The sequence below is a fragment of the Lottia gigantea genome (assembly GCF_000327385.1).
Source record: "Lottia gigantea unplaced genomic scaffold LOTGIsca_62, whole genome shotgun sequence".
Lineage (NCBI taxonomy): Eukaryota > Metazoa > Mollusca > Gastropoda > Lottiidae > Lottia > Lottia gigantea.
Genome location: NW_008710115.1, coordinates 1,420,933 through 1,448,726, shown reverse-complemented (window position 1 = coordinate 1,448,726; position 27,794 = coordinate 1,420,933). Strand labels below are relative to the sequence as shown.

The 27,794-nt window shown below is 33.7% G+C and overlaps 3 protein-coding genes across 3 annotated transcripts; 1 reads left to right on the top strand and 2 right to left on the bottom strand.

The window, feature by feature from the left end:
• Positions 1-216: 216 nt before the first annotated feature.
• LOTGIDRAFT_207064 (hypothetical protein) lies at positions 217-5,968 on the top strand (the record flags this gene model as incomplete). The annotated part of the gene is made up of 4 exons (XM_009064417.1): positions 217-273; positions 3,388-3,496; positions 3,856-4,211; positions 4,467-5,968. 4 exons carry the CDS (start codon positions 217-219, stop codon positions 5,262-5,264), a joined length of 1,320 nt encoding a protein of 439 aa, XP_009062665.1. The 3' UTR covers positions 5,265-5,968.
• Positions 5,969-7,693: 1,725 nt separating this feature from the next.
• On the bottom strand, positions 7,694-23,147 carry LOTGIDRAFT_166958 (hypothetical protein; the record flags this gene model as incomplete). Its single annotated transcript, XM_009064416.1, has 4 exons — positions 7,694-8,259; positions 13,867-14,010; positions 14,431-14,601; positions 22,088-23,147. The coding sequence occupies 4 exons, from the start codon at positions 23,145-23,147 to the stop codon at positions 7,694-7,696; spliced, it is 1,941 nt and encodes a 646-aa protein (XP_009062664.1).
• Positions 23,148-25,149: 2,002 nt separating this feature from the next.
• Positions 25,150-26,814, bottom strand: LOTGIDRAFT_166957 (hypothetical protein; the record flags this gene model as incomplete). The annotated part of the gene is made up of 3 exons (XM_009064415.1): positions 25,150-25,361; positions 25,934-26,134; positions 26,511-26,814. The coding sequence occupies 3 exons, from the start codon at positions 26,812-26,814 to the stop codon at positions 25,150-25,152; spliced, it is 717 nt and encodes a 238-aa protein (XP_009062663.1).
• Positions 26,815-27,794: the final 980 nt, after the last annotated feature.

Below are 27,794 nucleotides of genomic sequence, written 5' to 3'. Positions count from 1 at the left end.
AACTTACATTACTGCTTCATAAATAGGCTATATTATTTTGAAATCGTCTGCAAAACGTTTTACTTGCATTTTGATCAAGACTACAGAAATCTTCCTTTCATGCAATTTGGAAGTTGAAGAAGACCATGTGTTTTGGCTGATTGCCATAAATATAGTAACATTATTAAACAAACTTTCGTTGAGAACAAAGAAAAGAAAGGGAATTGGATAGTCAATATGCGGGAAATTGTTCATATTCAAGCCGGGCAATGTGGCAATCAAATAGGATCAAAGGTAAGTAGTTTATATTTGGAATGTATATAATATAATTACGATTAAATTATTTTTAAATTTAGAATATACATATCAAATACTGTAATATTCATGTCTATTTCTATATGTCTTATATACAGACATGTATATAGTTAGTCATTTAAAAAACAAAACTGAATAGCACATACATCAATTTAAAAAAACACAATAAAATTTATATATAGTGTCTGAATGATAGTTAACGTCTACTCTAATGTAAATTTAGGACATGTAAGGTCATTCATATACAAACTCAGATACATGTAACCATTGAATTCAAATATATTGAGCAAACGACTCTTTCTGAGTACACTCTTTTTATGTTTTATTATATTATAATATAGTATCCTGAATTCTATCATCTTGAATGCAATAGTCACTATTCTTTTATCCTGAAATGCAGCGATATGATGGGATTGTAAGCCAGAGAATACAGATCACATCAGATCCCTCAAAACAGTATCGCTTATTGTTTATAAACTTTCTGTCGAGAGCTCGGATTGGCTATATTCGATAGCGTACAATCCAATCAAATCACTACATTGACAAACTTACTATACAATAGTATAATAGTGGCTATTGTATTAAAGGTATGAGATTAAGTTCGTAATAGCTTGACATTGTGAAGATGGAGTTTTATACCATACTATATAATACTCGTGAAACTGAAAAGGCAATTGAATGAACACGTGACAGTAAAAGATATTAGAAATTTCTCTTAATGTAGACCAAACAACGAAAATGCATCTATTACAGAACTAACAATTAGATAACACGGGCATATTCATATCTTTCGTTACACAATTTTGAGTCAATAAATTAAATGCAAGAGCGTCGTGTTTTCTATCAAAGTAGTAACTTCTTAATACAGCTTGCATCAAATTAACATATTTTCTCTGTGAGTCAGATAGTGAGAAAAATCTTGAAGAAAAATCTTGAAGAAAAATCTTGCATTTTTGTCATCCAATTATAGTAAAAGTATAATTCTGAAATAAATATTTTCTAACCTAGACCAACTAAAACCGTGTTCAATTAGTATTTTCTATTTACTAATCTTATAAAGCCACGAATAGACGAGGTACGGTGTCCGGTACGGTGTCCGGTACGGTGTCCTGTGTTGTAATGCGAAATAATAGATACAAACGAAAACAGAAGTAGTGAAAGCACGAACACCGTGAACACACGAAGCGAACACGATTCGTTTTTTCTTTTTTCTACTGTATTGATAATCTCGCACCGTACACCATACCTCGTCTATTCGGAACCAGTTACTAGCCGGTAACAAGTTACTTTTAAAATTTCTCGACCTACTACTCCCACATTGAATCATTGTATAACAAAACAATTATTGTGTATTTCTTCATGTAAAACTTTAATGACTCGGTGTCATTAATGACAGACGGTCACATTCCGTATGGAATGGCCAATATTGCATAGAAGGCCCGTTTACTTATGGTACGTATACCTAGACGCACGGCACATGGTTTTGTCATTAATTTCAATTCTGAATGATTTAAGATGACTATTGGACTCGTTTAATTTTTACCTTTTACCTCAAAGACAGAAAACGTTAACTTATTGAATACGATTTTGACAGGTATGTTTTATGCTTGTGATTCGATAGTTTCGAAATCTTTTTCTTTTACTGATTTGCCTTAAAGGGTATCTGCTAAAACGAACTTCAGAGACGAAATAACATTTGGTCGAGTACGATGCGCTGTTTTCAGGAAAAGTAGGCTACTGTTTACCCTATACACAATTTTAGTACAATTTATATAGTATAGCTCTATTCTCTGGGGTTTTTTTTCAGCATATAGGAACCTGAACAAAATAATTCAATTTCAACCAAATAGTTTGAATCACGCCCATACAATCAACTATAAATTGTATGGTCTAAGACATCGTATCACGAATACGGGTATTGGCATGGTCTTATTAACCCCGAGGAAGTATGATGAATGGGGGGTGTGCTTTGGACACTATGGGTCTAAGAGCGCATACAGTGACCAATGGGCATTAGAAAAAGACTTCCGACATAAACAGAACAGAGTGACGCTGGTAATGTGTAGACATGTAACATCACACGAAAACATTTCTACTTTGAAAATACATACATCTTTCAAAGTTATAAAAGACATTCTTTATTTAACAGGGGGCTTAATTAGCAGTAATCTTTGATTGGTCAATAAGATGACTGGGGATACTGAAATTCCAAGAAAGGTGTTGGTGATAGGTCTCGAATTTGTCCAAGGAAAATGCCACACCATTCAATTGTCATAGACTGTAGATTTGGGTTTAATGTAGAGCTGAAAGAATTTAAATATGTAAAGCAATTCAACTGTCACAAATAATTTTACATATGGAATTTTGAAAAAAATATTCATGACATTGCTTCCGTTTATCAACTTTATAACTAACGGTAGGTAGGTAGGTAGATGACAAGTTAACGTTCGCTTCCAGCGGATGCTGATATCGCAAACTAGGTAGTTGTTGGTTTATAACTAACAGTTGCCGCTAGAGGTTATAGCATTTTTAATGTTTACGAGTTAAATATCACACGCCAAATTCGCCAAATTAACCTTTTGACCTAACCAATCAAATTTAACTGGGTCAATTCGGAACATCCAATGGAAAGACGTGTTTTCTATTTTCGCTTTGATAAACTAGTCTATTGCTCCTGAAAATACACTTTTTGATCGCGTCACAAAACGACAACAGTATTGAAGGCGTAAATTTTGATTGGTTAAAGCAGGAAGTGACTATACTAAAAATAAAAAATAATAAAATAAAAACGGAACGAAAGTTGAGTCTAATTTTAATTAGACTGTATTTCACAAGGCTCCGTCAAAATTTCATTTATGACCACGAAGAAAAGAAACGTCACAAAAAACACGAAGTAACAACGACAAAGTCAGTTACATGTTAAAGCTATCTTGGACCATTCAGAACGTACTGAATGGTACAGCCTGGTGGAGCAACCACATTTGATGTCGCCTTTGGTTTTCAGATGTTTGCAACAAAACATAAGCTGAATATTTTTTAGCATTTAAATTGATCAAATCCCCATATGAATTCCATTATTTAAATCCATTCTAGTTCTGGGAAGTTATAAGTGATGAACATGGTATAGATCCAACTGGTATGTATCATGGTGACAGTCAGCTACAAATAGATAGAATCAATGTTTACTTCAATGAAGCATCAGGTAAATGTCCATAATCTCAATAAGTAAACAGGGCGTATCAAAACACGATATTGTTATCCCTTTGCATTGTATGACTTGCAAAAACGTTTTTTGCTCACTGCTCTTCCGTATTTTGTCTTTGAAAGTTGGTATCGTACTAGAAGCATGCTCTTAACGGACGTTGCGAGGTTATCTTTCCGTCACGCTATTTTTCAAAGGTTAATTTTATCATAAATTTTAAGGCGAGTCTCATGCCGAGAGTTGATTGAACCGTTGTCGCCGTGCATACATAAATTAACTCCAATCTTCTACCATGGGAATATGTATTGTTATAGCACAATCAAAGATTAAAAACCCATTGACTGTTTTTTTTTTTTCAGGGAACAAATTTGTTCCAAGAGCTTTACTTGTTGATCTGGAACCAGGTACAATGGATTCTGTCAGATCAGGGCCAATTGGAGCTTTATTTCGACCAGACAATTTCGTCTTTGGCCAATCTGGTGCTGGAAATAATTGGGCGAAGGGACATTACACTGAAGGCGCTGAGTTGATTGATGAAGTATTGGAGGCAATGAGGAGAGAAGCAGAGAATTGTGACTGTTTACAAGGTTTTCAGATGACCCATTCCCTTGGTGGTGGAACTGGCTCTGGTATGGGGACATTATTGATGAGCAAGATTCGCGAAGAGTATCCGGATCGTATCATGAACACATTCTCAGTTATGCCTTCACCAAAGGTCAGTATGGCATTTCATTATGTACTCTTCTAAAACACGAAATTCAAATAAAATGCAACTCGTATCAAATCTTGAATCCATGCGATGTATAACAATTTGGATGCGGCCTTATTTGTTTTAGATAAGATGTACCCTGTTTTTTCCTGTTTCATGGTAAGATCGTTCACCAAATAAGAATGTTCTGTTATGGGAATTTGATCTTCTTGAAACGCCTTATCATTTTTTCTATTAATTTATTGTTTATATATCATTCAGGTATCGGATACTGTTGTGGAACCATACAACGCTACCCTTGCTGTCCACCAACTTGTAGAGAACACCGATGAAACGTTTTGTATCGATAACGAAGCCTTGTATGATATCTGTTTCCGTACATTGAAACTGACAACCCCGACTTATGGAGACCTGAATCATTTAGTGTCCGCTACGATGTCTGGAATAACCACATGCTTACGATTTCCAGGACAACTTAACGCCGATCTCCGTAAACTAGCTGTAAACATGGTACCATTTCCACGTCTTCATTTCTTTATGCCTGGTTTTGCCCCTCTGACATCCCGAAAATCTCAACAATACAGATCGTTAACAGTACCAGAGTTGACCCAGCAGATATTTGACGCAAGAAACATGATGACTGCATGTGATCCCCGCCATGGAAAATATCTGACTATTGCTACTGTTATGAGAGGTCGAATGTCAATGAAAGAAGTAGATGAACACATGTTAAAGGTTCAAAATAAAAACAGTACATCTTTTGTTGAATGGATACCAAATAATGTTAAAATTGCAGTATGTGACATTCCTCCAAAGGGCTTAAAAATGTCCGCTACTTTTATTGGTAATAGTACCGCCATTCAAGAAATATTCAAACGGATCTCTGAACAATTTACTGCAATGTTCAAGCGAAAGGCTTTTCTTCATTGGTATACTGGTGAAGGTATGGATGAAATGGAATTTACTGAAGCTGAATCTAATATGAATGATTTAGTATCTGAGTACCAACAGTATCAGGATGCTGATGTTGGTGAAGATGAGGAGGAAGAGGAGAATTGAAGAATGAACCATGATGCTCAATATAAATTATGATGCTTAGCTGCTCAAATGTGTTTTCAGCTGAAAAGTTGCGTGTGTGCCTTTTGTCGTAGTATATGTTATAGCGTACAGTCGCTTGTTCGCGGTACTTAAACAAGAAAGATAAAACTAGGCCAAAATAACATTATTGTTAAGAAAATTTGATTTACATCATGGGCTCCTCCCCCAAGTCCATGCAATGATGATGTTTCTGTCACCACCAAATAAGTGTGTAAGAGCGTCATTATGGTCTGTATCAATAATAATTGATGCAGATGACACTCTGTAAAAGGGTGATTTTTTCGCTTAAGTTGCTTGCTTTACATGATATGGCTCAAGTCAGAATTACAATCCAAAATATGGTCCTTAAAAACAATAACAAACAAAAAACGTACCGCACTAGAGTAGAATGTCGCAGATAATTATCAGCATTCTCACATGAAGTTATTTCCCGAATGATGACATTATGGCTGTAGCAGCAAGTGAGATTGTTAATAGTGGCCTGGAAATGATGAAACTGAGAGACGGATTTTTAATTCTAAAAGGTAACAAGAATAGCTTAAATTAAGCACTATAAGCTTGTAAAGAAAGTAGTTTACTATGTTCTTTTCATGTTTATGGTGTTGTCACAGAATGTTTTTAGAGACTGTCAGTATGTCGGTGTTGAAGTAAAGTTTCTACCAGTTTGTTTTGTTGTCTACATTTCAACTTCAATTTGACACCCATATTGGCAAGTAAAAATCTAGGCTATGTGTATGTGTATGTTTATGACATATTCTTTTTGTGTAAAAAAAAAAGAAAAGTTTTTAAAATACACTTATTTAATGCTCGGAACTAAAAACCTTGCACAGATTTGACAAATGACGTGAATAAAAGTCTATTGACAGGAAGTTGTCCTAATTTATCTTCCACTGGTTGATGTACTGATTTCATATCTACTTCCACCCCACCGTTTACCATAAATCTTGTCAAATTTACTTTATTTAACACTCCTATTTAACAGCTCTGTGAAATAGTTTGCCAAGGGAAAGTATACTTCAGGTACAATAACTGAAAATACCTATGAGCTGGACATGGGAATTTGGCGAAATCAGTCTTTATGAAACATTTTACCACCATATTTATCAAACATTTTACCACCATAATTATAATCAAATCAGATCTCATACTAACGGTTGTGGAAAATAAATATGGTTTGTCTAAAAGGTTTTTTCACGGACCAAGTTATTCGTTGAGATGAGATCACGTCTTATTTTTTCCAAAAAAGGAAGGTCATGTAAAACAGATATTTGTCATATGTCTATATAAGTTTATGTATTATTTTACTGACCTAGTTAAGGAGTCAAGTCAGAGATTACTAACAAACATGACATTTATTAATCTTTAAAACAATTGTTTAAAAAACAGTCATGCTGTATTGCACAAAATATGACATCCAGGTGAATAGTTTATGAGGTTTGAATATGCTTTTTTCACAGCTCGTTCAAACTGTGAAGCTATAACTATCAAAATAACATCACATCATTTCTTTCGAAATGTCAAAAAACAGGGTCAGTTCGCCAGTGAATAAGGGCCTTCATAAAACACTGTCACGCATGCACACTAATATTGGAAGGAAGACTTAATAAGACATTAAATGTTTTATATTTACAATGTTACTTTGTCCTTTGTTGTCGTACACTCCAGGTTTTTGAGTTTATTACCCTCAGCAAGAGTTTAAAGTACAAGATTATAAAACAGGAGTAATGACTAGATTCTGTCACCGTATGGTCAATAATATATTAATTTGAAGAGTATTGCGAAGAAATTTTTGGTTTTACTTTAATATTTTAGAATGAGTCTGTTTTTTGGTTTATTTTCTTCCTTACGGAGGAATTTGAACACGATATGTTTCATTTCGTTCTTTCTTTTTGCTTTTTGTCATTTTTTTTGTTCAATGACTCCATATTAGATAGAAAGAAAGAAAAAATCGAAGGTAAACACTTGACATTTTTTTTATTATTATATAAGAACTTCGTCCGAAATACGAATTGCAGGTGAAGTTCTGTGATAAGTACACACAATTATGTCAACGCCCAAAGCTACTAAGGTCTGACTAAATTGAGCTTTGAATTGAATTTTTTTCTCTCATTTCTTAAATATTCAAAATAAAATATTCTACTTTATCATTGTCATTTGTCTAAGAATGTCATCGGGTCCATAGAAATATAAGGTTCAGGTTCAGCGATTTTACATTAGAAATAGACACACTTTCCTTCTAGAAAATTCACGTGAAAATTCCCCACAGTAAAATTATTTTTAACAAATAATATCTTTTCCTTTGGTGGACATTTTAATTAACCCAAAGACAATGTAATACTGACAGTAGTAGTATATTTCAGTTCATATGAAAATGATTGCCAAAATTCAATTCAGACAGCAGGGTAGTCAGAGAGTAGTCCGTGCTCATTTGGTAGTATTTGACAATCACCACTATGTTCTAAGCATGATATAATGTGTGGATTTTCATCTAAAGGTGTAACTTCTACCATCGCATTGTCGTCTGGTTCTATCTCAACACTTACAGAACTAGTGAATACATCATCTGATAAGGTATCAGATGAAGGAAGGGGTGTAACTCCAGATAATGGAACTTCACTTGATGTCCTAGAGGTGGATGAACTACAATCCAACTTTTTTTTGGGCATTGTTAGCTCTAAAAGTTTCCAGAACTTTTCTTCTTCTTTGGAAATTTCTCCAAGGGGCCATTTTATGTAAGTCACTGTGTCAATGATGGATTTCAAGTTTGAATCTACACTTTTCACGTGGTCAATATCTTCCAGTATTATTGGAATAATTTTATGTTTAAGTTTTAACATTTCATGTTGTGCTGTTTGATATTCTAGTCTACACCATTCGCTTTCTATATAGTTTGGTGTTAATATCATTATTGTCCTTCTGCTATTTTGTATTGCTTGAATAATACTGTTAGCGATGGCTGAAAAGAGACAAAGGTGAAATATCACAGATGTAGATATATCGTGCAACTCAACATTCATTCATTAATTTCTATTACACGTTCCATGTTGTCGGTTGCCAAATAAACGAATATAATCATAAAGTTGCAGTAGATATCCCAAAGGTACAAAGATGACCAGGATTGCCTCAAACGCCCCAGTAATTATCTTAATGGGACTTTTGTGTGACAAAAAGGAATAAGTATAAAATTTTATAGGAGATACTCTCTTATGGAAGCATTGGCCTAGATCACAAGTATGGACTGTGGATTTCAACATCGGAATACATCAATTTGATAGAAAATTGCCTACTTCTGGAGAGATTAACAAGATTAACAAATAATTCAGAAATGCAAAGATTTTTTTCGGGGAGTTAATGAAAGGGGATCTAATCAACCATGAATAATCCTCAGATTTTCATTCCTTTTGTAAGCAGTCACCAAACGTTTAGTATAAATGTTAGGGAATTCGTCCTGAAGTTCTTTATAATCAAGAATCACAGTATTAAATAAATAAATACATAAAAAAAGAAATAAATTAAATAAATAGATAAATTAAACAAATCAAATAATTTAAATTAAATAAAAATTAAATAAATTTTTTTAATCAAATTTACTAAATATAATCAAATAGATAAAATAAACTAAGTAAAAAAAAAAATAAATCAAATAGATTAACTAAATTTTAAAAAAATATATAAATCGAATGAATAAATAGACTAGAACTGTTCTAATAACAGTACTGATGCAGGGCGGGTTACGACATTTAGGTCCATACGAAGATGGTCTATTGCAATTACTTTATGTAATACTTTTCTGCATCTTTAAATGCAAATATCCAAAAGTGCCTGGAGTTTAAAGTATATTTACTAGGAATAAAAGAATATTTGTCAATTAATAAAGAATAAGTTTGATGAAATCCGGATAAGAAATAAAAAAGTTGGTAATGCGCATGCGCTCAACAAAAATTCAATATTTCCATCAAATTTAGAATTGAATTATACAAATACATACCAAGTTTGGTGAAATTCGGATAAAAAATAAGAAAGTCGGTAATGCGCATGCGCACAACAAAAATTATAAATTTCCATCAAATTTAGAATTGGAATATACACATACAAACCAAGTTTGGTGAAATTCGAATAAGAAATAAGAAAGTTGGTAATGCGTATGCGCACAACAAAAATTCAATATGTCCATCAAATTAAGAATTGGATTATTAACATACATACCAAGTTTTATGAAAATCGGAAAAGAAATAAGAAAGTTGGCAATGCGCATGCGCACTACTCAAATTTGATAATTCCATCAAATTTATACATACCAAGTTTGATGAAAATCGGATAAGAAATGAGAAAGTTGGCAATGCGCATGCGCACTTCGCAAATTCGATAATTCCATCAAATTTAGAATTTGTTTATACACATACATACCAAGTTTGGTGAAAATCGGATAAGAAATAAGAAAGTTGGCAATGCGCATGCGCACTACTCAAATTCGATAATTCCATCAAATTTAGAATTTGATTAAACACATACATATTAAGTTTGATGAAAATCGGATAGTAAATAAGAAAGTTGGCAATGCGCATGCGCACTACGCAAATTCGATAATTCCATCAAATTTAGAATTTGATTATACACATACATACCAAGTTTGATGAAAATCGGATAGTAAATAAGAAAGTTGGCAATGCGCATGCGCACTACGCAAATTCGATATATCCATCAATTTTACAATTGGATTATACAAATACATACCAAGTTTGGTGAAATTTGGATAAAAAATAAGAAAGTTGGGAAATTAAGTGGGGGTATGCCTTTAATGTGCTTCCGTAAGCTTAACTAACAGTATAACACGGTTCAATCCATCCTAGAACCTATTTATATACCTTGACTGGACACAAAACATTTTAAAGAAATATAAAAGGGAGGGTGTCTTTAAATTACTTAAATTTTGATTTATATTGGGGTTGACAGCCAGGTTAATCTAATTAGCCGATTTATCTAATAATAGTCCCATGTTAAGTGAATGGGTTTTCGAATTTGCATGTAAGGCATGCATGTTATATATCACTGGAAAGCTCAAGATCTCAGCATTATGAATCCGAATTATTTCTCTATCTCTAATAGGGCACATGTTAGGACATTTTAAAGATGCAGACTCAACTTTCAGTGACACACATACAACCAGAACCACGTGTCGGACATAAAAAAAATTAACATCATGTAAAAGCTGAAGTCAATAGTAATTATTAATGTAAATATCAACGTCATCCGAGGCCAAGTTCCTTTGGTAGAAGCGTTCAAAGTTTTAAGGAAATTGCAACATTTCCTTTAATGTGACTTTGACACGATCAAATGCCATATAAATTGAATCCATTTATAAAGTGCATTAATAATCTGAAAGTAGTATGTCGCTAAATCAATTAGGGTTTGAGATACAGCACTGCAAAAATGCCAAATTGACCATATTTAGACCCTTATAAAATCAGAATTTGTTGTTTGACCCCAAAGGTCAAAAGGTCGTGAGAAGGTCAAGGACAGCCTCTATCACCATGGTCAATATAAAGGTCATCAAAGATCAAGGTCATGAGTTATAAGCCTTCAAACTTTGGAAAAAAACATCAGGTCGTACAAAAAAGGCAAAACCGAAAATCAAAATTATGCTTCCTAACGATTGTAGATAGACATTAAACGTATCGTATGACACAAAAATTACGCAAATCAGATGAAAAATGGCCTCTGAATAGCAATTTCTGAAAAATGAATCAAACCAAAATGGCGGCCTAAATGTTACTTCCAGTGCGAATTTTTTTAATTTAATAAGTTTGTATTAAGGCTGGTAATATAATGGATATGTTATTTTTTAGATAACTCAATTTCACCGGAAGTGATACCACCGGAAGTACTAACATCGAAACCGGAAGTGATGAAATTTTTTTGAATAAGTGCTTTTATTCCACTATGCTGTCAGTCTACACCATGTAAGTTTCAAGTCAATCCGCCAAATAATAACCGAAATAGTATTTTTCGATTAATTTCGGCAAAAAAAAAAATTAGAACGAATTTTCGAAAATCGAAAATTTTCAACTGCTATCATATGTCCTTTGTTACAAGAATTACGATGAAGAAAACCCCATCAAAATCGGTTGAAAAACACGCCCTCTAGAGTCCATTTTCCGTTTGTTGCCAACGTTGCTAACGTTGCTCAGAAAGTTTTCGTTTTACATTTAAGCTGGGATTAGCCACGAGTTACGAAACGCCACGAAGTCCGTTTTCCCGTACCTGTTGCTGTTTCCGAGAAAACCGGCCTGCGCTGGATGCAAAAAAAAACTGTTATATATCTATGGAAAGCTGAGAATCTCTACATTACAAAATCTAAACAATTATTGCCATATCTCTATTAGGGACCGAGATATAGCACTTTAAAGGCTCAAAATGGTCCATATTTAGACCCCTGTAAAATCGGAAATAGGTATCTGACCCCAAAGGTCAAAAGGTCATCAGATAGACAAGGTCACAAATTATCATCATAGTAAATATGAAGGTTGTCAAAGGTCAAGGTCATGAGATATACGCCTTCAAACTTTGAAAAAAACAATCCGGTCGTACAAAAAAGGCAAACCCGAAAATAAAAATTATGCTTCCTATCATTTGTAGACAAACATTAAACAGATCGTTTGACACAAACGTTACGCAAATCGGATTAAAAATGAATTCTGGGAATCGATTTGGGCAAAAATGAGGCAAACCAATATGACGACAAACATGTTACTTCCGGTACGATTTTTTTTATAGTTTAAAAGGTTTGTATTAAGGCTGGTAATATAATGCACATGTTACTTTTGACATTAATCAATTCCACCGGAAGTGACGCCACCGGAAGTAGTAACATCGAAACCGGAAGTAATGAAAAAATTTTGAATGTGTGCTTTTATTCCACTTTGCTGGCGGTCTACACCATGTAAGTTTCAAGTCAATCCGCCAAAGAACAACCGAAATAGTATTTTTCGATTAATTTCGGCAAAAAAAAGTATGCAACGAAATCGAAATTTTTTAACAGCTATCATTTGCCCTTTGTTACAAGAAATACAATGAAAGAAACCCGATCAAAATCGGTTGATAAACATGCCCTCTAGAGGCGATTTTCTGTTTGTTGCTAACGTCGCTTCATGTTGCTCAGAAAATTTTCGTTTTACATTCATTCCACAATTCTCCACAGGTTAGAAAACATGGTGAAATCCGTTTTGCCGTACCCGTTGCCGTTTCCGAGAACTAAGCTCCCGGGATGAAGGAAAAACTAGAACTGTTCTAATAACAGTACTGATGCAGGGCGTGTTACGACATTTAGGTACATACGAAGATGGTTTATTGCAATTACATTGATGTAAATTCTTTGATTTCTATTGGGGTTGACAGCCAGGTTAATCTAATAAGCCGATTTATCTAATAATGGCCCCATGTTAAGTGAATGGAGTTTTGAATTTTCATGTAAGGTATGCATGTATTATATCTATGGACAGTTCAGAATCTGTACATTACAAAATCGAAAGAATTATTGCCATATTTCTATTAGGGACCGAGATATAGCACTTTAAAGGCTCAAAATGGTCCATATTTAGACTCCTATAAAATGGGAAAGAGTTGTCTGACCCCAAAGGTCAAAAGGTCATGAGATAGACAAGGTCACAAATTATCATCACAGTTAATATGAAGGTCATCAAAGGTCAAGGTCACGAGATATTTCAAACTTTGAAAAAAAACATCCGTTCGTATAAAAAAGGCAAAACCGAAAATCAAAATTTTGCTTCCCACGAATTTTAGACAAACATTTGTAGTATCGTTTGACACAAAAATGACATAAATCAGATAAAAAATGGCTTCTGAATAGGAATTTTCGCAAAATGAGGCAAACCAAAATGGCGGCCTAATTATTACTTCCGGTAAGTATTTTTTTAGTTTAATAGGTTTGTATTAATGACACTAATATCATGCATATGTTAGTTTGGGCATAACTCAATTCCAATAGAAGTGACGTCACCGGAAGTACTAGCTTCGAAACCGGAAGTGATGCAAAAATTTTGAATGCGTTTTTTTATTCCCCCATGCTGGCTGTCTACACTACATAAGTTTCAAATCTGTCCGACAAATAGCAACCGAAATAGCATATTTCGATTAATTTCGACAAAAAAAAGTATAGAACTTATTTTCGAAAATCAATTTTTTTCAACTGCCATCATGTGCCCATTGTTATAAGATGTAGAATAAAGGAAACCCGAGCAAAATCGGTCGATAATTACACCCACTAGAGCCCACTTTCTGTTTGTTGCTAACGTCGCTTCATGTTGCTCAGAAAATTTTCGTTTTACATGCAGTACGCAGTTAGCCACGAGTTAGAAAGTGTGGCGAAATCCTTTTCCATACCTGTTGCTGTTTCCGAGAACTGAGCTCCCGGAGTGAAGAAAAAAAAAATAGCCAGAACGAAAACAAAGAACGCCCTGCAAAAAAAATAAACAGTTAGAAAACAATGCAAGGGCATTCGTTTTACGAACGCCCTGCAATAAATAAATTTATTAAACTAACTCACCTTCCCCTGGCAAGAAGTCTCTAAAATGGAGACACAATTTGAAGTCAAGTTCCTTTTCGAGCTTTGGGTAAAGCTTCTGGACAACAAATTGTTCATCTGACTTTGATGATTTATAAGATATAAAGGCATCATATTCCTTTCCGTCTGAAATGAGTAAATGTCGTGATTTATTAAATATTGTCTGGTCTGTTCATAATAAGGGGTCGAAAAGATTCATTTGCGCTTACATCAGACATAACATAAATTTACGTAACCTCATACCCTTGCATTGCATATGAAAAGAATATGCGAACACTAGATGTTTAACAATTTCTATTTTGGAGGGGTTTTTTAATCACTTAGTAGATACATCATTGTGAATTATATTTAAAAAAAAAACACCAGCAATAGGAGAGATCAGCAATGACATCATTGACTATAATATACAATCACTTACTGTTGTAAGAGTAGTTTGTCCTACCATTTTTCCTACTCAAGCTTGATACGCATTCTATTTTTAGCTTATTATGGCTAAGCTGATCCCTCTTGTTAATCATCTTTGGAAATAATTTATTAGTTACTTACCATCGTCTTCATAATGTTGAAAATAATACACAAGTTTACGCATTGGTATCCATTGTTTACGGTATAAATAATACGGTATTAGAATCAATAGCATCAGAAGTACAACAAGTAAACCAAAACAAATTCCTATCACAGACCAAGGTGTGTTGGTGACTTTAATAGTTGTAGCACCTGCGAAAAAAAAACAAAAAAAAAACAATGGAGTTTTGTTTGAAGTAAAATAACATCAAATTCCGGCTGAGTGAAATGATATAATTTTTAAATTCAGTTAGTCACTATAAACCATTGTTTGGATGAAAATAACTCTGAAATTAGGCCTTTTATAAAAATCAACTGCAAAAATAACAGGATTCATGAAAAAAACGAAAACTAATAGTAGTATGTTTTTATTCATGGCGATCTGAAACATGGCTGCGGCCGTTATTGTTTCGTCCAGGTAAAATATGCCGCCACGAACATTGGCGTTAAAAAATGGCTTCCCTGGCTTTGAGTGCATTAAACACTGCGTCTTTGGTTGTACAACTGTTTTTTGGTTTTTTTTTTATTTTTTAAGCAACAATGGGCTTCAAATGCCATTTTCAAATATAAATAGGTGAATTAGAAAGTAAGTAATATTTATTTCAGATTAAAGAAATAATCAATTACAAACTCAATGTACCATATTCATCCTAGTCACGACAGTATGTTCTATGCGCTGGAGCCAGAGAAAAAGATGTGTTTGTGGGTTTTAATTCTGTCCAATCGCTTCAGATGGTATCAACGATTAGACAAGACCACCTTATTATTTCCTTTATTGGTAGACACGAAAAATATCAGATTAAAATACAGTGCATAAATAAATAAAAAAAATAAATGTTAAGATTCGGTGCATATATGTTCTAGTTTAAATTTACTTCTTATTTAATGTTTAGATATTTCCATATAAACAAAAAAAAAAAAAACGAATGTTCCTCATAAAATGATTGTAACTACATGTGTGACGGGATTAAATGTGAGAAACATCATCTTACTGGTTTATGACGTGTTACGCTTCACCTTAACAATTTTATATGTGCCAAAGAAGTAATGGATTGTGCTGATGGTTAATTTTATTTCAAAGTCGCTCTCTTTTAGATAGAGCGGCATATTTTGTTTCATGAAAATACGCTTTAAAATTAACAATGAGGACTTCTTTCATACTGCAAATATAAACTCAAGGCAAAAAAAACTTTACCACTTTAAAAGTGACTTTTAACAAAAGGTATATGTCAAGTTCAAAACTTATCCACCCAAATTACAAACACAACAATAACGTTTGTAGAAACTATACCCGATCACTGCTCATTGTGGTGGGAAAATCTCAAAATTGTGAAAATCACGTAGTCCTTGAATAAACAAAAGTGCATGAGCAGCAAGGATATAAAAATGAATTGAGTTATTTGTCAGGCTTACACAACATTAAAAAAACACAAGATGACTGACAAAGCAACAATTCGAACAAGCTCTGATATGTTAGGTCACAGAGTTAGTTGACAGACCATGTCCATACGACTCTGAAGTCAAGGAATCGGGGCTCATAGGCCGTACATAGAACAGGCATTTATAGCTGAACATCATCGATTTGGACAGACCCTCACTGTACGACGATAACTGGTCGAGGTTTTTCTTCAGTTCTGTCGGTCGGTTCTGTATGTTCAGAGATGTGGACTTACAGCGGTTTTCCGTTTGACAGTTGACAGCCCAGTTTTTATACCCCACACCACTTTGTGCGACTCTGACGTCATAGCTGATAGCTATGCGTATGTCTTTTGTTGTACTGGTTTCGTTGACGTATCAATCTGTTTAAAACATTTCAATCCAACCATTTATATTGTGTGTGTTTTAATCTAGGCTGTTTTCAAATCTTGGTGAAGTTTCTTTTGGCCTTCAGCTTATCTTCAAAATTCTGGGTGTAAATATTTGTAAGTTGAATAACCTAAAACGTGTATTAATATAGAAATATTGCAAGTCGTTGGGTCTAATCGAAATGTCTATCTGTAAGTTTTCAGATCAATCGAAATCAAATTGTGAAATTTATTTCGCATTATTTTTGATCTACGAGTAAGCATCAAAAGTCGAAATTAGAAAACTCTCAAATTGCAATTGAGTAGTTATTTGTACAAAGATACAGAGGATTTGTAAGAATGGGAAGCTCGCGAACAGTATTTCCAAAACGCTTTCTGGTGAAATAGCTAGAAACATTTTATAATAGTATTCATTGTAAACCCAATATTACGTGGACTAGTGGAATCGAAATTTCCGCCTGTGGAATCCGAAATTTAAACTTGTGGAATCCGAAATTTCGACTTGTGGTATGCAAAAGTTCGACTTGTGCAAGATATATTCAGAAAAGTAAAAATATTTTTTTTTTCCATTTTTAGGCTTACATAAAAGGCTTTCGTAGTGTTTGCGATCTAGCACTAGCTAGTAATACAGTTTATATTTTAATATTATGTAACGTATATGCCCCTAGGCACAAGCGGTGTACAGTCAGTATACAATTACGTCATGAATAGACTAAAAAAGTTTATTTGTCAGTTACATCCGATTTTGATTAACGATCTTGGTTTATTTAAAGACAGAGTTTAACAAATTTACAAGATAGCTTACCAGGCAAGGTAATATACGCCCACTGGCAGCATTGATTTTCAATAAAAATATTTGGTACAGTAACAATTACCAGTATATGAAATATTCAACCTTCAGACATACACTTCTTTTGATATTTTTGGGGCGATACTCAGGGGCGCAGATCGCTTTTTCTGACTTTCAATAGGTTCATCCTACAAACTATCATACGAAGTTTCGTCAAAATCTGTCAAGAATTGTGCCTTCTGACGGACATGGATGACGCCCCCCCCCCCCCTTCTCCCCCCCCCCCCTTATTTCACCCGGGCGTACACAAATGATTTATTAAAATATTTGTATGAAATAGTTAAAGAGATATGAACTACGAACACATTGCGCCTTTTAGAATAAGAACTCGTGTTCAATTGCTTAATTCTTGCAAAAAAAAATGGAAAACAAATAAAGTTTGATAAAGATAAGAACTATAGGTAGCTGAAATGAAGCTCTGGACTGAAGAAAAAGCAATATGTCAATTACATTTTTTACAATGAATTATATAATACGTGTATACCAAACATTTTGGGTATTCAATGGTACTGGAGGGTATAGTGTAAGTATTTTCTGCTATACATAAACCAATTATAATGGAATTTTATTGCCATGCACCTTACTTCTAATGAAGAGATTCAAGGGACACGGTCGCAATCCGTTTGACCAGTCATACGTTAGTCTCGGAATGGGAATAGTTTAGATAAGCCAATCAATTATAGTTTTAACAGCTCATCGTCGAAATTTGAGCTTTCAAATCCATATGTGTCCAAAATTATCTGTGTTTAAAAGTGAGAAGGAATTGTAAAGAGGTTTTATAAAAAATTGTTTATGTATATCGGGGGACAATTTTCACCATTCTAAATTTTAATCAGACGTCTATGTATGGCTCCTGCAATCTAAGTGTTTGATAACATCATTAATCGTGTATGTGATACAAACATATTTTACGATTAGTGATGCATGGTTCTCTGACTGAAATTTGGAATGGTGTCCCCGATACATATACAAATTCTCAGGAAACTTCTTACAATCCCTTTAATACTCCGCCATACGTTGAAAAACATATTTACATATATTCAAGACTCCAATCAACCTCCGAAAATGGCGAACTATGGTCTTTAACTAGCTATTGAATACCAGGATACAATTCGATATACATAGCTTATAATTATCTTAGTTAAGGTTACAATTTAATAAAAACAGAATATATATATATTTGTGTATGATTGATGAATGATTGATGAGTAAATCGTTTAATTTGTCATAGTGTTACAGTAGATGATAAAGTATAAAATTGAAACGCTACTAAAAATAGTAAAAAGGACTAAAATCGTATTTTTTTTATTGTGTAACATATATTTTATATTTATTTCTGCGTCGAAAGATGATTTCCCATATTTAAAAACTCAGTGTGTCTGAATCTATACCTTTTCCGAATATTAAAGGAAATGACAAAATTACCATTATTTATTACGAGCGTGATACAAACGGGGTGGACTACGAGAGCCACCGGACGCGGATTGGGGGTCCAAAGGGCTCTTTGATATCCAGAAAAATGATTATAGGTAGTTCGAGGGCAAGAATGTTGGAAGTTATCTTAATTTTCCCACTAAGAGTAGTATTTAACGGTCAGTTGGGTATTTGGGTGGAATCCGTGGAAACAAAGTGTGGCTACCATTTTAAGTTTATTTCAATGTAAAAAAATATTTGTGGTCTGATTGCAATTTTATTAATAATTTAATATTTGTAGTCTAAATCCAATTGGTCTGGATAATCTTGCATTTTTATATTGTCTATGGAATTGACATTTATGTCTGGAGGAAAAAAACTATTGTTCCTAGATGATTAGAACTTCCTGTTGAAAATAAGCACATGGATGCTATAAAAACTTTTTGTTAATATTTAGCTCGTTTTGAGAGTTCTGTTGGTTTGACAGCAGTTTGGAACTGTTTTTTCTAACCAGTTGCGGTTCTCAGTCGCAGTTGCAGTTGCGGTTCTCAGTCGCAGTTACAGTTGCGGTTCTCGTTCTCAGTGACAGTGAGCTTGTAACTTTATCAATATTATTCATTGATTTCATGGTGTGAGACGATTTGATTTGAACTGTGTTATAAGCCGTTCCTGTATTTCATCATAAATAAACCTAATTTGTTGAACTATTATATTTGATTATTTTTTATATCAAAAGACAATCCCTACGTCTTAATACGTGGCAATGTCCTGATGAATTGCCTGGATATCGGGACACAAAGTTTTATGTGGCACTAAATATTCACCAATACCGAATCGGTTATCATATCGATAATTTATTAGGCGGCATTTTCTTCTCTTCAAATAGTTAAACAAAAAATTATAATCTCATATCTTGACGTTTCCTTGAGCAGTTCAGTGGTACCCAAATCCCAAAATATGTCTCGAGTCTGAAAATGTCATATTTTATATAAACAGATCTGAGTAATTTTTGTCCACCCAAAAATTGACATATTTTGAAAGCATATGCTTATCAAAGGTCAAAAAGACGTACACTGTTTACTTCTTTCCTTGTCTAAGACATAAAGGGTATATTTTATAGGTGGAAAAGTCGGTAACCTGTCAGGTTCAGTAATGTTAACAATATTTTACTTACTAGTTGAATGTTTATATGTCACTTAACAGGTTAATGGGAACGGCGTATTCTAGTTTTTAACCTCACTACTAATTTGTTTGATGAACACCTGATGCCCTTTTTACGACTTAAAATGTTGGGCTTTGCATCACGTCCAGAGAGTCCATATGACTTAAAACGTTCAATAATTGTCATTTTCATTCTAACTAAAATGTAGATCTAGATTTTTTTGTTTAGTGTTTTCTGCGCCCATGATCTGACAAGATTCTTCTTAAAAACAAGTTCTATAGAATTTGACTCAAAGTACCGGTACTGAATTTATGCTAACCAATTAAAATCACTGTGGTAAAATGTGATAAATGATACCAGTAATTATTGTTTAACTATTGACATTTGAATGATTGAATATTATTTTAAATGACTCATTTATATAACCAATATTGAATGTTGAATATCATTTCAAATGTTCCTATTTAAGCAAAAATGCCAAAAGGCCAAATGGCGTATGTTACCTGGCATAGCAAACTTTCTAAACCTATTTTTATTTAATTTAAAAAATTAGTAAAAAACAATCTAATAAATTCTTAGCTAGATGGAGCTCCTTATAAAATGGCGTTTCTTTATACCGTTGTGTATTGTTTAGTTTACGTAATAATTCATTAAAACAATCCAATAAACATCTTACATGACATAACAACACATCTCTTCTGAATAAGACATTTTAATTTTCAATTTTCTGTGATATATCTTCAAACTTAATTTGGTAATGGTAACTTTGTCTCATAAATCAAGGCCGATATTTGATAAAAAGTAATTATCCGAGAACTATGCAAATTTCAGACAAGTTAAAGTGATTGTATAGAGTTTTTTTTATGTTTATAGGGGACATTTTCAGTATCGATTGCACCATTCCAATTTTCAGTCAGACGTACGTAATTTCTGCAATCCCACTAACTAATAAATCGATGCTTAAAGTACCCCAATACACGTTAAGGTACTATATTCGAACGGGTTGCAATCAAGGGGTACCAGCTGTAATATAGGCATAAATACCATAATTACCAGGAGACCTTTGTTTGTCAAAACGATCCTGCCTTACGCCTTTTTCTCGTAAAAAAGGTGAAAACAATTATGATCTTAACAACTATTTTGTTTGACTTTCAGGGGTGTGCAACCTTTCACTGAAAGGGTCAGAGACATGACAAAATGACCAGGCCACACTTAATAATAATATCAATGATATTTAATCCGATTTTCACTCTCCAACTTGCGACGCTTGGGTTGAGATGTTGCCATTCCAAAATCAAGAAGTTTTTGCATACTCAAATTGTAGCTTTCAATGTTTGTACCTCTGTAAGGTATAGCTAGATATAACAGCTGCTATAGTATAGAACTTATCAGCGTTGCCAGGTCCCCGGTCAACTACGACTAACCTGAAGTAAATTCACGACCAACTATGGGTTTTGCAAAATGAGTGGAATTCCACCGCTTGTTCACCGACAAGTAAAACTCAACTAACGTAGTAACAGTGTTCAATTATCAATCCTCATATTCATAATGCATATCATGGTCAGCAAAACGTGTATGATGATACGCATGTTGAGGAAACGTTTTTAGTGCAAATGAATGCAAAGCTTTTAGAAAAATTTACATAGATTAATGTTTTGTTCTTGAGACATCTCGCGGGCCGCAAAAACATTACGCATGCGGCTCGCGGGCCGTAGGTTGCCCACCCCTGTCTATAACTAACATCAAGAGTTACTTCTAGGAGATCGAAATAATTGTATGTTATGGTAGTTCAATATAAATTGAATCAAAATAAATAAATAGACCTCTTACACATGGAAAGGCTTATCTTATCTAAAATTCTAGTGCTTATTCTTCTTGTAGTTTATAATGATGTTTTTACGACACTCGAGGTTCCTGATAATCCAGAGGAAGTAAATCTACAATTCTTATGATATAAAAAAGGCTACAATTGTATATTAGGAATATCTTATCCATAGGACATTGATAATATATAGCATATATTGGTGAGTATGCAATAATACAATACCACTAATGTGAAGTACGCTAACATGGTATTACTAAAACGAGTTTTTAGATTATAATAATTATATTCTTGTAGAATATAATGTAGAGTACGCTACGCTTTTAAGGTTATAACTAATTTTCATTTTATTATTTATGAAAATTCGCAGCTTATAGAGTTAAACACCTACCGATACCTAAAAAATATCACTTGTGCGATAATTCGGAAAATAAATGTAAGGTCACAGTTAAATTTTTTAAGGATCTGCCAATGTTATAAACCTTAATTGCAAATACGTGTAAGACGGACAGGTCGAAGGTCGGGAGAACACCTTCAAAAGAGAACATACGTTCACATTATAATACAGACGCACAAAAATAGTTTACCTTTCATTAGATTCATAGAAGGATCATGCGTTTCACAATTGACACCAGTGTAATTCCAATAACAAGCACATACTTCTGTTTCATGTTTTACACATTTACCATGATCACCACAGTTTAATAAACAGGGTTCATTACAGAAATGACCAGTCCAATTCTTAAAGCATTCGCAAGAAACGCCAGATTTGCCTGATTCAATCACACAGAAGCCGTTCTTACAGTCAAATCCCAGAGGACAAGTTGTGTTTTCTGCTCCCATGTCAATATTTCGAGCGCACCGAGGTTGGTAGTCTTTACCAAGAATGCATTTTCCATCATAACAATTATTACAATTATTTCTTACTCGAGTTAAATTTTTCAGTATGGATTCACTTTTGACCAATCGCGAAATAACATTTTTGATAGATGAAGCTATAGTAGTAATGGAAGTTCCCTGAGTCTCATTACCACTAATGTGAGTGGTAACTGAATTGTTTAACCTGAGTGGATTGGATGGAGATGAAATGACTGGTGGTGGTACTAATGGCGATACTGAAGGAAATTGAAGAATCTCTAAAGTTGTTCCTCGTGGATCCAGAGTTGTTGAATGTGATAGAGAAGTTTCAGACGAGGAGTCCGTATGGTTGGAATCATCATCAGTTTCAACGAATGATGCATATAGTTTTGGAATGGCAGTTGGTGGTAAAGTTGATGGTAGTGTTGTAGTAGTAGCTATAGTCGATGCACCGGATGTTAATAATTTAATTACCTGCGTACACCAATAGCCATCTGCAGCAGTTGCACAAACACAAAGCTGAACACAAATATTAATATCTAAAACACAATCACCGTATGTGTTACAGATGGTTGGGAACACAGTACAGCATGAATCCTCACTTTTCGTTGTCTGATTCACTAATCTATTGTCTCTTCTAAATCTTGACGGATCCATATCATAAAATCGGGAATATTTACCATCAGACTTAGATGATTCTCCATTATGGAACGCTGTAGATGTGGGAAATTTCTGTGATTCAAGAACTAAAACTAACATCAAACAAGACCAAACTTTACAATATCTCATTTTAAATCCACTGGTTTAAAAACAGTCTTATGATCATTATGTGATCATTCTCTCAAACCATCCTTACTAAAATAATTCAACGAAGGATTGCCAAAAGATAAAACATGATTGTAAGTCCTTATACATCTAAATAAAACATAATGAGTTATTGTTATTTTTCGTCTTTATCTATTCCTAATTCACAAATATTGTAAGTCTTAAGACATTAACATTCCATTAACTTTTCTTGTGTCACAAAGCGGTCACAGTAGAGTAGCCCTAATCATATCGGAAGAATGTACAAATTTCTCAATCCACAAGAATGGACAAATTTTACATTATATAAGATCGTACAATAAAAACTATGAAATCTATATCATGTCATATAGCGCCACCTATAAAATCAAAACAAAATATATGTTCTCCTCATAGCGGTTCAAATCCCAATGGACAAATGCTTCCCGTGTTACCAACAACTTTCAAGTTTTCTATTAATGGCCATATTACTACGCAGCTAATATAGTTCGACAACATGTTTTTCACTTAGATATTGAAGGTAATACATATTTGGGTTTCATAAAACGCATCACATTAACTAAGCAACGTTAAATGACCAACTCTTGTCGAAGGGGTCTTTGACGCGAAACGTGTTTTTTTGTTAATTAATCCGCAGTGTCTACTTTAGTACAAAACCGAGTGTTGGTGAAATATGTCACTCATCAACATTAAAATGACAAGTGTGTCAGGTAGAAAGGTGAAACAACAAGTCTACTATCACACTTTTAACATTAAGTCAGCTTCAAAAAACCTTTCACAGCAGAAAACGGTCACTACGTGATCAAATAATTTTGTTTCAGAACTGAAGTTTCTTTTAAAGCAGAACTAGAGGAAGTAGATGATATTTTGGTTTGTGTTATACGCCAAATAATACGAAACAACGGCCTGACATAATTACTAGAATATGATAACGAATTAAGTTGGCCGACATGACATCGTAAGAGTCGTGGTTAAAACAAACGGGAAACATGCGACGTTCTGACGTAAACAAAGTCAAGAGAATGTAGTGTCTCAATCTCTTTTCAACAGATTGCATAGAAAGAATGTTCTCAACCACAAAGGGAAAATTGTGTAGGCTACATTGGTAGATGAGTCCCGGCTTATAAGCATGAGTGGCGAATCGATTGTTGTCTCAGACCTTCTCCATGATGGCGCTATTGGGGATTGCAAACTTATTTGGCTTGTTCAAATTACATTACAGCAAGCAAAAAACACGTGTACATGTGAAATGAAAGCTTAGTTGAAATATGAATAATCCCTATTATTTTGCGATTTACCGCCCTATGTCATTTAGCTGTATGAGCAACTTCAGCTATAAACTTCCTCGATACACAGACCAAAAAACCCTTTGAATCAAATTAAATTGGTCAAGTATTAGATCCTGTATCAAGTTTCAAAAACTTTGTAACGTTTGAAAGTATTTATTATCAAAACAATTATTTTATAATAGACATGAATGTGTAATTATTAAGGCTGCAATGATTCACCGATGAATTGATGAACTGCGATTCTTTCCTTCTTCTCGATGCATTGCGTTGGATAAAAATAATCTTGATTTATCCGCACGATTAATTCTTAGTGCCCTTTAATAACCAATGACACAGAATCCTTGTATAAGAGATTGTGTCATGTTTTCATTTTCCAAGTATGATTTTCACATCAGAATTTGCAAAATTCATTTCTGACTTTAAAAATTGAGATTTTTGTCACAATCCCTTACTTCTAAATGTTCTCAGGTGCTTAATAGTGACAAACTTGTTAGTAATTTTAGAAATTTCTACTATTTTTTCTCTTTCATTCTCTAATAAATTAATCGTGATAATTATCGCAATAAATCATATTGTTGGATGAATATCGTTTAGTGTATCGAATCGTAACTTCGAGAATCGTTACAGCCCTATTAATTATCGTTCATTACATTTGAGAACATGTGACGAAATCTTGATAATAAAACAAATTGTAGTGATCAGGGTAAAAAACCAAAGGTTGAAATACCCAAAGTAGATGCAGTAATCTCACAGATATAAGGTATTTTGTAATCACACGGTAAAGCTGTAAATGTGTAGTTAGTACCAAGCTTGTTTATAGCTCTACAATCCCCACTACCATCAACAACTTCTTCGGATTCTGTTTGATTCGTCAACTTGACCATAAACGGTAGATCTTCTCTCATCAATTCTGAAACAATGTTGTTTATAAACAAGATCACACATAGGATGATATTAATTTGTCTCAGCTTATAAATCTGATAATCAGACGACCATAGTTCTATAGATCAACCAGAACATCAGAAGTTGTAATTGCTATATTATGTTGCGCTTCACTAGCTGATTGAATTGAATTTAAATCTATGTCATTATTCAAAATAAACCAACATTCCTGCCAGGCATAGCCAATCACATCGTAAAATCGACAATCTGCATGTTAGAATTCTAGTAACGGCCTGAAGTCGACGAAAGTATAATTTGAGTGCATCGTTTTTTTTATTGGATTTTAGCGAACCGGGCTCTTTGTTCTGAAAAGTGATTGATGTAGAAAAAAACTAATCAGAAGATACTGTTTTCATACCTATGCAAGTATTTATATGAACCTGGGTTTTCTTCGCTCAGATATTACTGTAATTGCGGTTCTTAAAATTTTAGTGTTCACTTAACCAAACATCATCTTTATAAGTAGATGGGTGATCTTTTTATAGTAGAGACGCCTGTTTAGTTTTACCCTCTGTTTACAAGAGAGGCTCCGGTACTTACTACGATTGTTTGTTAGTGCATTCTGTATAGTGTCTGTTTTATTCTGCATATCAATAGACACTAAGCTGCCCCCTTCTCCATTACAATAATCTTCAGCATTGGAACTATTCAATCGTCTTAGGAAATGGTATCTTAGAGCTACTCCCAAATCGGGATGCCATCTGTAACCATGTGGTAAACTGATGGTGTTCTTCTGGAGCACTAAAAATTAAGGATAAACATGTATTAAGGAATTAAACATGTCTATAATATGTGACTTGAAATTCACAATGTCTTCACGATCTGCTTTTATAACCTGTTTACAGTTGCCACTTTTCGTGAATTACGGAAGTTTGTAAATACGGCCGTTTGATTGGATAGTACACCGAATACAGGACACTGATTGGCTGTGATCGTTAGAGTACAATCCAATCAAATCACTGGATTTAAAAGCCAGTCATTCCGAACGTGTACACCGTCAAGCAAGGAATCTTTTACTTTATCGGATCGTTAGTCCTTGGTTTATTTACTTTTTTTGTCCTATATATATGGCATATTGGAACAACATATTTGAAATAACACTAAATTGTGTACTTACTTTCATACAGGTTATAGTGGTAAAAATGACCATTGAAATGTGCAATAGAGATTTCCTTATACGTCCATATTTCATCTGATAGTTGACACATTTCTGTAACATTGGAATAGGATAACGAACCACAAGTGACATCATCCAGACAGTGTAATGCACAAGTCATCTTATCTGGTATAAAAGAAATTGGTTCTAGTGGTGGCATGTATCCATCCATTGGTTTATACCTGTACATCATAAAGTCGCGTTGTTTCTGCTTTCCGCCATGGGCATAGACGACCATTACCAGAAGCACGAATGCCACTTTCATGTCAATTTTTACAAGGTGCTGATAGTATTGTAATAAAATTCAAAGTAATTCAGATTAAGAATCGCTGTTATTTATAGCCTATGACATCCGAGTCAAATTGTTAATATTGACTTTCTTGTTTTTTAGTAAAATATTTATCTACCACTTCGGGTTTAATACGAAATGATAATTTCCATTTAGTTTTTATTTGATTCCATATTTATTTTTCATTTGTAAACAAAAGAACCAATGACTTCAGTAGGTATCGAATTTAGATGTGTTTCTAAACCATCACCCACTGAGATGTTATGTTCTTCATATTGTTTGGTAAGCTAAGATAGTCTATCTGCCGTTACACCATAGTAGGCTACGATAACACGGTCATCATCTCATAGACTCTATTCTGGTCAATACCGCATATTTGTGTTCATTTACAATGCTCTACTTTTTATCTATATTTATTTTGTTCGATAAAACTTTAAAAACATTTTCAAACAAGCCGTCTACTACACAAAGTACCATTTCTGACCTACATCTTTGCTTTTTGTTGTTAATTTACATACCGGTATATTATAGGGTAGGCCCTAACATGACTATAATGTATGAGCTCTAGTTAGTAAATCCATTTAATGAGGCCCTGTCTACTTCCCGTTTCTGCTTTAGGTATGCTCTAACAACCATACTTGGTTGCTCAAGATCATAGATCTGTGCTTGGTACAATGCCAATGATATTTTTTGAGAGATCAGAATATTCCAATGGTATTTCAATCATTAATGGTACAAGGGAGGTAAATCTTTATTTTTTTTTTCTTTGTGACTACATATAATTTATGTCCATAAATATTATTTAGATGTGAAAGTAGAAACAGAATAGTATGATAACATCTTTTAATTAATGAAAATGTGATATTATTATCGTTATCATTAATATTTAGCCTATAATAAACATTATAACGAATATCAGAGAAATGAACAAAACGTCAATATTGTGATGCGAATCA